At 39.4% G+C, this 10,872-nt stretch overlaps 1 protein-coding gene across 1 annotated transcript; it reads right to left on the bottom strand.

Annotated features, from left to right (window-relative positions):
* Nucleotides 1-3: 3 nt before the first annotated feature.
* On the bottom strand, nt 4-7,539 carry Trc8 (TRC8 ring finger protein). Its single transcript, XM_034981487.2, has 2 exons — nt 7,095-7,539; nt 4-2,218 (listed from the first exon to the last, which is right to left on the bottom strand). The coding sequence occupies exons 1-2, from the start codon at nt 7,342-7,344 to the stop codon at nt 453-455; spliced, it is 2,016 nt and encodes a 671-aa protein (XP_034837378.1). The 5' UTR covers nt 7,345-7,539; the 3' UTR covers nt 4-452.
* Between the last annotated feature and the right edge of the window lie 3,333 nt (nt 7,540-10,872).

Raw genomic sequence — 10,872 nt, 5'->3', positions numbered from 1 at the left:
AAGTTTACACTAAAATAATAGTTTATTTACAGTTTTATAAGAAAAATTGCTATTTTTTATTATATTTTACGTAAGTCTGATATATTAAAAGCTATTTCTAAACGACTTAACTATTTACAAATAGCTTTGCGTCTCTTTAGAACGATGTTCCATTGGTTGCACTAGCGATTTTTGACTCAAAAATTTGTAACAATAATAGGAAACTGTAACAGCGCGTCGACAATCCAAGCGTATAGGACACCTACAAAGAACTTAACACTAACGTCACACGAATAATTACGACACCCATTCATCACGAGACAGAATTAACATCATAAATCACAGTAACCAACCGAGTCAAAATATATTATTAAAAGGACAATAACTTACTATACAAAATTAAAAAAATACCACTGATAAATCGAGTTTTAAAACTTGATTTTAAACTAGATTGGTAAGTCTTCATGGTTCAGTCACCTGACGCCCTCGTTGAGGAGGAGGTCCGGCTCCTCCTCGAGCAGCAGGTTTTGGTTGTTGCTGTTCTCCTCGTTGCCCGCCTCCGAGTTGTTGTCTTTGTTGTCGCTGTCGATCTTGTACAGGATGTCGTGGCACAGCGGACAGCGGTCCTGGACGTACAGCCACTTCCGCAGGCACATGCCGTGGAAGAAGTGGTTGCACCGCGTTATCTTCGCCGAGTGCATCTCCTGGTAGCAGATCGCACACACGTCGTCCAGTTGGAAGAGTTGATCCGCCGAAGCCTCTCGCAGCGAGTTGATTTTGTTCACGGCCGTCCGCCGCTTCATGAACACCGACCACCCGGCTCGAGCCTCACACCATATATTAAAATACGCGTGTATACACATCATCACCGCCCTAATGGCCCCTCCCGATTCGAACAACAGAATCCAAGCTCCGTTGAAGAACAAGAAGATTCCGAAACAAAACTCTATAGTGTTCCCGAAAGCTCTTATGTAGTAAACGTAATCGTCCAACTGCTCCCAAAACGTGTTTCTGTTGGCATCAATTAGGAACAACGAGTAGATCATGAGACTAACTACTACTTTCACTATCACCTCTACGCTGAATGCACTCACTGCTAAAAGCCACGTGGAGATTGTATGCTGTGACCATAAATAGACTAGTAAAGATATGGGGAATATGATGAGAAACGCACATACGCCGAGTGCTCGGACGTGTCTATGCGTGCTCGGATTACGCGATGCGCTCAGGGACATCAACATTGGATTCACAATGTTGTGCAAAAAGTGTAAGAGAGCAGTGAATAGTAAACAGAAATTTCTGCACAGTCGTATGAATCTCTTCTCGGGGTTAAGAGACGTCAGTCCTGTTTGCAGCGCTAGAATGTAAAACAATATGGCCGAAACTGTGCCGATACTTTTGTCCTCTTCCTCGTCCGTCAGTAGAATCCATTGAAAGAAGTTCCCGATGTAGTGGCAGAAAAAGGAGATGACCGACGTCATGCCGAGTACAGCCGTTATGGTCTCGCATCCCGTCACGAGCAGCGATTTGGCCAACGACGCGAGCGATTGGACTGCGAGCAAAGTCGAGACCTTTATGCCTTCATCGACGTCTTCGTCGTAGTTGTCCATGAGCAACAATATCGCGTGTTCTGCCACGCGCATCACCCAAAACACTCTGAGGACGCAGGGCACGTTTAGCCGCATCCATTCAGTTTCGACTAACGCTGAGAGGCCATTGTGACTTATGAATAGCCTTCCGTGCTGATATCCAGCGTAGATCACTTGTGCGACGTCATAACCTGACGTCCAGAGTACGTATTTTACGAGAAATAGTGGCAATAGTGTTGAAAAAACTGGAGAATGGTGCAACAGGTTCGGTGGTACCGGGAGCATTGCCAGAAACGATGGCGCCATGAAGCTCATCGGAAGGAGCTTTTGTATTGTTGGATGCCGCGGTCCTAGATGGACATTTCTGAAGAGAACGGCCAGCAGAAACTGTATCGCAAAATTTTGTATGACCAGAATCCCTGGTCCTTCGAGATCGAGTAAATTCTTAACATTTAAATTAAGGATATCTTCTAATATGCTTGTCGAGTGGTGTGCCGAACTGACGGACATCGTCAGGGCCTGTATTTGCTTTATAGCGGACACATTTGTCCAGTAGGAGATGAAGACTAGGCCTAGTGACATAAGATAGAGGTACACGATGATCAGGTGCTTCGTGTAGAGCACGAATATGCAGAGCGCTGACATGCATCCTGAAAAAAAGAAAAAATATTTTATTGTTAAAAGAACTGAACCAAAGTCTACATAATTTTAGTAATACTAAGAGCTAGCATAGACGACCGCTTTTTGTCTGAGATTTCTGAGAACGATGAATATGCATTTATATCGTAAATTTCTTGTTTAATATTTTGGAAACTACCGTATTCCAAAGACGGCGGGTAAAAACGACCTACTTTGGAAGGTGGTAGTTTCCAAAATGGACTCAACTGACATCTTGATAGCTATCCAATATTCATCCAGACTTGGCAGATTGTGGATATTGGATTTGTCAGTCATGACGTCATAGAGCCTACAACTTGGGGAACGCGACGAAGCCAACAACACCTGTAGATGTAGATGCCAATTATGCAGAAACAAAAATCAATGAAATACACACACATACATACTAGACTGCTTTACTTTACTTAACTATATATAAGCTTAATCGTCATAATATTGAGGGGTAAAAATATGATTTTATATTGTAAATATATAGTAAAAGGTATCTTTCAGATTTCAAAGTTCGGTCTAAAGTGGTCAAAAGGTCTAAGGTCAACAGTGGCCAACGTCAAGATTATGAGTAGCCAACAACAAGGTTGCGTGATTAAGCATAAAGAAATAAATTAAATTTTGTAAGGTCACTATTTTAAACAATTCAAAGAACGTAGAGCATGTTGCAAAACTAAATAATTTACATATTTACTGCTTGCAATGTTTACGGTTAACTTTAAATAGTTTTCGAGAACAAAGTTCAATGTCTGTCAGTTTTTCCATAATACATCAACGGCCAAACGCAAAATTTTGGAACATAATAAATGTTTAGAAAAATAATTATAGTAATTATGTTCTTCATAGACTTTAGACGCGGCGTTGCATTAATTCTGTATTGAAGTTTGTTATTGATCCTATGCTATTTCTACACTTTTTTTAAAATTAATAGCAAGCTAAAGTGGTGATGGGTAGATCATGTCTGTCGCAGGACCGACGACGGTCGATTGGGCATACGTGTTCCGAAGTAGAGACCTCAGACCACGTACCAGGGAGCGCAGTGTAGGACGACCTCCAGCCCACGAGACCGATGACAGGAAGGTAGTAGCGGGAAGTGGGAGTAATACGTAACGGAATATTATTTTTGATTCGACATCTTCCAACCGCGGGGTGATTACGTGTCTCGCGACAGGCGTAAATCTCGCGATCATTGCTGTCAAACGTCCGGCTAGAGAGAGACAGCAATAGCCACAAAGCAAAATAAAAAGAAGAAGAAAGAAGAAGAGACAGCAAATGAACTGTCGCAATTGCTACTGCTGTCGCTACTGCAACGTTTTACGTAATCACCCCGCGGGTCATATAAAATCCTGTTAGACACCTTGTGTTAATTATTTTATTTGCCTTCAATGGATAGTAATAAAGTAATTTGTATCCGCCAATTTACTATGTTAAATTAATTTATGTCTCGTGATATAACGCCGCAAGATATTTATAATATTAATAATAATTTATGTGTCCTCCACTGACATGTGGATTGCATGGTCAAGACGCATCCACGGAGAATGGAGTCATATTTTTAACACAAAATCAACTTTACGTAGTTTAACATACGGTTGCAATTATTGGTATAAAAAATCGGTCAAGTGCGAGTCGGCCTCGCACACGAAGGGTTCCGTACTATCGTACATGAAATAGCACGTTTAATTTTTTTACTTTTCATGGAAGCCATTATGTAATTTTTATTATTTGTTGTTCTAGTGGCAATAGAAATACACATTCTTTGACAACTCTCTACCAGCTTTGTAGGTGTGCGTTGCGTCTATAAGTCTATATTTTTTTCACTAAAATAGGGAAGGTTTATATCAAGTACCCAAGAGATTTTTGTACGGTTTCAAGGACTCCTAGCAATTCGCGCGATGCAAGCGACGCACGGCGGCAACCACACAGCAGGATATTAAACTCACGCGCTTAATCGTGTACGTTAAAATATATCAGCCCCCTAATTGTGTAAGAATAACCATTTCATGGCTATGGCAATCGTCAAGAATTCTGCCCTTTGATTGGCTGTGAAAAAATGTAAACAGCGAATCAACCAATCAAAGGGCAGAATTTCTCGACGATTGCGATGGCCATGAAATGGTTATCCTTACACAATTGGGGGGCAAGTCATCTTTTAAAACATTGATCTTTGATTGGTCGACTGAACACATCTCTCAGCGAACATTTCGCTCAGCTTAGGTGGAAACCGAGCCTAAAGCCATGACAACTATCGATAGCGCGTGTCTCAGGCTGAAATCTATGGAGCGCACTTTGACTTTGCTCAGACTTAAGATTGAGTTCGCTGATATAAATCTATCTCGTGTTAATTGAGCAAAGTCAAAGTACATGATAGATTTCATCCTAAAAGTTATCTTTACATATCTAGTTGTTCTACAATTAATGACTTGGGTAGACATTTTTGTGGGCAAAAGGCAAAACGGTACCTTTATAGGATACTTCACCTACAGGGTACTTCCCGTTGACCTAGACCAGATTTTTATTTTTGTTTCATGCATCATAGTTTTTGTATTATCGTGCAAAACGTCGAAAAAATACGACTGTAGAGTGTAGTACGGAACCCTCGTTGCGCGAGCCTGACTCGCACTTGGCCGGTTTTTTTATCATGCCAGACGTTGCTAAGTCTATAACTTTACTGAAATTATGGAAAATCAATGATTTTGCTCAATCAATTGATTATTTTAGATTATTATCATAAAAAGTTGGTTTGATATCTATTTATATTTATGTAACTAGTTAATACAGAATTATGTTGCTTTGTGCATCATCTAATAAGTAATAACTTAACGATAATTAAAAAAAAGATGGTGCCAAATTGGTTTTACTTTAAAATACATATCTAATTAAATGGATCAAATTAAGTGATAAAGTCACCTAACTTACAAATTCTGAAATGTTCAAATTCTTATCCAGTCAAAACTACCTTTAAACTTACAAACCGGCTAAGTGCGAGTCAGGCTCGTGCATCAAGGGTTCCATACTACTGTCGTATAATTTAAAAACTATGATGCATAAAAATAAATAAAAATCTGTTTTAGAATGCACAGGTATGCATTTCATATGATGGCATAAGATAGTTATCTTAGTTCGAAAATTGAAAATACTAATTTTTAGTTCATGACCACAATTTAATTTTTTGTGTGATGTAACCAAGTTTTCAGAATTATTCCTTTACTTGTGCTACCTACCTACCTGCCTGCCAAATTTCATGATTCTAGGTCAACGGGAAGCACCCTATAGGTTTTCTTGACAGACACAACAGACAGGACAGACGGATAGACAGACAGACAGACAACGAGGTGAGTCTATAAGGGTTCCTTTTTTCCTTTTGATGTATGGAACCCTAAAAGATGCAACCTCAAGCTCAAGCATATGAAGAAACATTATCAAAATCATTAAAGCAATTTTTTACCAACAAATGTATGCACATTTGGAATTAATTATCCAAGGTAATTCAAAATAGATTAAATAATTACTTAAAGAACTTTTGGAGGTATTCCAACTCATAATTAAGTTAAGATTCAGATCTTATTACAGAAAAATGGATTACAACTGGCCAATTATGGTTAAATAAATAATAAGTATCATGATTAAATACACGTTGGTCACCTCTGATTGGTTGATGCTCGCTTACTATTGGCTACAATGTATTGTTGCAACAAGAATACCATAAATTCAGCCAATCTCAATGGTTGCTATTGTAATAATGATTGATGCAGTTTTCCTTGTGTAAAACTTCCTATCTTGTGTAAAAATATAATGTTTTTATATACAAGAGAAACCATGCACAACTTGAGCAGTCAACTACAGTTGATAGAAGGTGGTAACTGTATTAGAACAGTTAACAAGTCCAAATGTTGAGTACAGTCAGTGTAATATTGTCTTGAGCAAGCTCGGCTAATTGGAGCTGTCACCACTACTATATAATACGTTAGGTAGGTATATATTATAGTTTGCTACGAAGTTGCAGCTTGAAGTGGTCAATCAGAACTACCTTGTGCAGAAAATTGGTACAAGATGATTTTGAAATATCAACTACTTTTCTAGGGTAAAATGAGAATGTTGTATTGAAAGTCCCAAGTTTTTCAATTGCAGGAAAATCTCTGTGGCACAGGCAATCATGGGCTAATAAATCAAAATATATAAAAGGAAAAGGTGACTGACTGACTGATCTATCAATGCACAGCTCAAACTACTGGACGAATCGGGCTGAAATTTAGCATGCAGATAGCTATTATGACGTAGGCATCCGCTAAGAAAGGATTTTTGAAAATTTAACCCCTAAAGGGGTAAAAAGGGGGTTTGAAATTTGTGTAGTCCACGCGGACGAAGTCGCAAGCATAAGCTAGTAAAAATTAAAAGACACACCCAAACTACTGGACGGATCAGGCTGAAATTTAACATGCAGATAGCTATTTAGATGTAGGCATCTGCTAAGAAAGAATTTTTGAAAACTTAACCCCTAGAGAGTTAAAAAAGGGGTTTGAAATTTGTGTAGTCCACGCGGACGAAGTCGCGGGCATAAGCTAGTGTAATATAAATAAATTGGTGACATTACTCTGTGGTATTAAATCATTACATTCATGACTACACCAAAGGTAAACTTGGAGGGATCTGTTAGGTTCTTCATAATAAACAAATTTAAAAAAGAAAGTTATAATACTTCTTGGCTAAAAACTTGTAAAACCGCTCTTTGAAATCTGATAATGCACTATTGTGACACAAGCTGAACGAAGGTTTCGACATACAACTATTAGGAAAGAAATGTTTAATGCATTGCAAAATTAAGAAAAATAAGAAGATAGGGTTGAACTGGGTACGTACCTAAGCAGCATATGAAGAATTTAAGCAGTGTGAAGACAAACGCATTGTAGAAATTCGCGTCGTAATAATTGGTGTCGTTCTCAGAGCTATCTATGTGGTCTGCCGTCGCAGCCGACAGGATGGGCACCTCCTCGCCGGTGGACACGGGCAAGCCCAGGCTGATCTTCAGGAACTCATCCACCACAAACAACGGTGGAACCCTGAGTAACACTTCCACCAAAGCCAGGGCTTTCGACCTCAGCGACATCATTCATTTATGCAAACCTACGGGCAACGGCAGGTTGGTAACCTCCGCCGAATCAGACGGCGACCACCGCGAGGGGTGTGAATTGATTTTTTATTTTTTTAAATTGTTATTTATCACGTAATATTTTATAAAAATATGACTGAAATTTTTGCGACAATAAAATTGACAGATGAAAATTTGGGGGATGCCAAAATAAATAAAAGGAAGTGAATGTTGCTCTTTATAATTTTATAAACTAGTGTGACCAGAATTAAATTGATGACATACTGTAGATATGGGTAACATTGGTATAGTAGCGGGGGCATTACGGATGCCGTTTAAAAAAATAAGGTACAGTAGGTACGCAGCAGAAAGTAATGTACACAATGTAAGTACATCAGCCTTTAGAATGACATTTCAGCTTTGTAAAGCGTTGCCCCTGTCACTCATACAGTAATTACGATGTTTTGTCAATCTCAACGACAGAGACATGCTCTACAAATCTGACATCTTCTTACAATAGCAGTTTGTTTTTTATATTTATGCAGGCATAAACCTATAAGCGCGAGCGAAGCGAGTGATTCTTATGCAATATATCAAGAGTTAGTTTGATAAGTGGGAGATCCCGGGTTCGATTCCTGGCAAGGGCCATTTGGGAATTTATAATTTCTAATTATTTGTTTCTGGTCTGGTCTGGTGGAAGGCTTCAGCTTTGACTACCTAGTTACCACCATATTATGGGCAAAGCCGCGTGGCCTAGTGATTTAGCGTTCTAATACGATGCCGCTCAGAAACCAATCAGGGAAATTGATAAAGCACGAGTGAAGCGAGCGCGATTTTTTACAATTTAGAAGCGAGCTAGCCTGGAAGGAGTATGGCAGTTTTCACGAATACACTTAGTGTGGTGGCAACCCCCAACCAGATATTTTTAATAAATTATAACGGGCGTTCCCACGACATTGTACCTACTTGTTTTTTTTACAAAGGTTTATGAGCGGACAAAAGTCAAAACGACTTAAGCATGCCGCAGTTTCTTTCCAAGCTACGGAACCCTTGGAATCTGAATCCTACTCACACTTAGCCGTGTTTTTCTTGTGCGTAAATATTATTATGATGAAATATGAATAGATGTTGAAGTAAACCATATAAATTATAAGGGAGAAACTTTTCAATTCTATTGAAAGTTTAGGTAGGTGAGTAGGTACGGAACACTTTCGGCGAATATAAAAAATGTTTGGAAAGTAATTAAAAGGACTTATTTCTTTATTTGAAAGTAGGTAGACGAACAAAATAAATAACTTCGAAAAAGCGAAGTCCGCCATATTGAATCGATCCGAATTTGTTTGGCTTCTACGGCTTCGTTGGTTCGGGGGAAAATTAAAAGCGCGTACCTACAGAAAGCTTTGTCATAAGCTCGCTTTGAGCTTTCGAAGTTAAACCCTGAAACACTCACAACGCGCAACGGAACGTGTCCAACGCGGCTTCTAGAAGTTGGTATGAGGGCGATTTTCCTTTCGGATTGAATATATGCTGCAAAGGGCCTACTGGCCGTTACAGCGTCACGGCCGTCACCGGAGGGGTTGGTGAGCGTCAATCTTAGCCTGGGAGCTTAGCCTAGAGCTTGAAGAGATCGGACCTTACGATTTGGTGTGTAAGAGAAGACACACCACGTGGGGTATCATATGAAAGGGCTTTACCTGTACATTCTAAAACAGGTTTTTATGCATAATAGTTTTTGATTTATCGTGAAAAATGTCGAAAAAATACGATTGTAGTACGGAACCCTCGGTGGGCGAGTCTGACTCACACTTGGCCGGTTATTGAAATAATGAATAGCTATTTGAATAAAGAGAAGGTACATACCTACTTAGTAATGTAATTTTATTGCAAGCTCAGCTTAAAGCTACGTGCAAGAATTCTTTAATTTATTGTTCACACCGCATTCATAAGGCTTCAAAATTAAGTTGAATAGTGTAAGATTCAAACTTCAAAGCTTGTACCTTACCTGCAGCGCAACGAATTATGTAAGTACATTAAAATTTGCTGTGATACCCTAGTGGTTAGCCTTCTAATCAAAGGTCGGGGGTTCGATCCCGGGCACGCACCTCTAACTTTTCGGAGTTATGTGCGTTGTAATTAATTAAATATCACTTGCTTTAACGGTGAAGGAAAACATCGGGAGGAAACCTGCATGCCTGAGAGTTCTCCATAATGTTCTCAAAGGTGTTTGAAGTCTACCAATCCGCATATGGCCAGCGTGGTAGAGCCCGTAGCCTATGGCCAAAACCCTTCTCACTCTGAGAGGTGACCCGTGTTTTATAGTGAGCCGGCGATGGGTTGATCATGATGATGATGATTAAAATTTGAGTTTTAAATGGAGAAGCAAACCTCGTGTATCAACCTATCAAACAAAATCTGCAAGTTTCATATTATTAGCGCCTCAAATGTGCTAAAGTTTGTCTACATGATATTATGGTATAGGTACAAGCGCGTTATAATATGACAGCTTTGGACAACTTTTAATTTTAACCCGACTGCGGCGAAGCCAAAAAAAAGGTTATGTTTTTGACCTATAGTGTGCGACAGGTCGAGATGGCAATTGGGATGAGGACGCTTCGCAATTCGAAAACCCGCACAATTAACGCGCTAACCCGGTGCGGAGTGTTTAATGATGCGATCAAAGTTCAAGAATTGCAAAATTGAAGAAATACTACTTAACTACCACCTAAAGCGCCTAGCCAAAATACAGTACGCGGCCGAAAGTGATGTACATCGACCTTTAGAAGGATAGAGAAAATTTGTAGAGCATTGTCCCTGTCGTTGAGACCGATAAAACGTCATATAGGCATGAGTGACAGAGACAACGCTCTACTCAACCGAAATGTCATTCTAAAGGCCGATGTACATTACTTTCTGCCGCGTAGGTACATGGTATGTTTGGTGAATCCTTTTGGAACTCGTGCATTCACTCTTATTTGAGCATGGAATAAGCAATAAGACTAAAGTACCAAAGTATTATTACTACCTAATAACAACCCTAAATAATATAGATAGAGCCAGCACAAAGACAACTAAAGGGCAAACCGTGTAATTTTTTCGCTTTTAATATTTTAAGCACACATTTCCTCAGATTATGCAATGTCCAAATTATAAAGATTAAAAGATAAGAATCCAGACCGCACGTTCCGGTTTAAAAAAAACGAGAAATGAACATGGCGGCAATCGGAAGACACGCGTTCCGCACGCGCCCGCCCTTCGCCGATTAAATGTAAATCAATCACGAAGGGTGTGTTTCCACCGGACCATAGCACGGACCCAACAGTAACAATATAAATGTCATCACTACTCATATTATTAAAAATGAGAAAGTGTGTTAGTTGGTTTGTCTTTCAATCACAACGCAACTGATCAACCGATTGACGTGATTTTTTAACGAGATATAGGTAGTTGAATGACATACTTTTCAAAAACTTCAATCCACGCAGACGAAGTCGTAAGCATCAGCCAGTGTATATATCATAATCATCATTATTAAGCGTGACGCACTTTTGC

The sequence above is a fragment of the Maniola hyperantus genome, chromosome 24 (assembly GCF_902806685.2).
Source record: "Maniola hyperantus chromosome 24, iAphHyp1.2, whole genome shotgun sequence".
Classification (NCBI taxonomy): domain Eukaryota; kingdom Metazoa; phylum Arthropoda; class Insecta; order Lepidoptera; family Nymphalidae; genus Maniola; species Maniola hyperantus.
The sequence above is the reverse complement of the archived record's forward strand: the minus strand, read 5'-3'. Positions and strand labels throughout refer to the sequence as shown.

Bases quoted from the DNA above. Each gene is read 5' to 3' on its own strand.
- Trc8 (XM_034981487.2), bottom strand. From the start codon at position 7,344: ATGATGTCGCTGAGGTCGAAAGCCCTGGCTTTGGTGGAAGTGTTACTC. The intron at 2,219-7,094 runs GTACGTACCCAG...TCTTTTTTTCAG, and splicing joins ATTCTTCATATGCTGCTTAG to GATGCATGTCAGCGCTCTGC.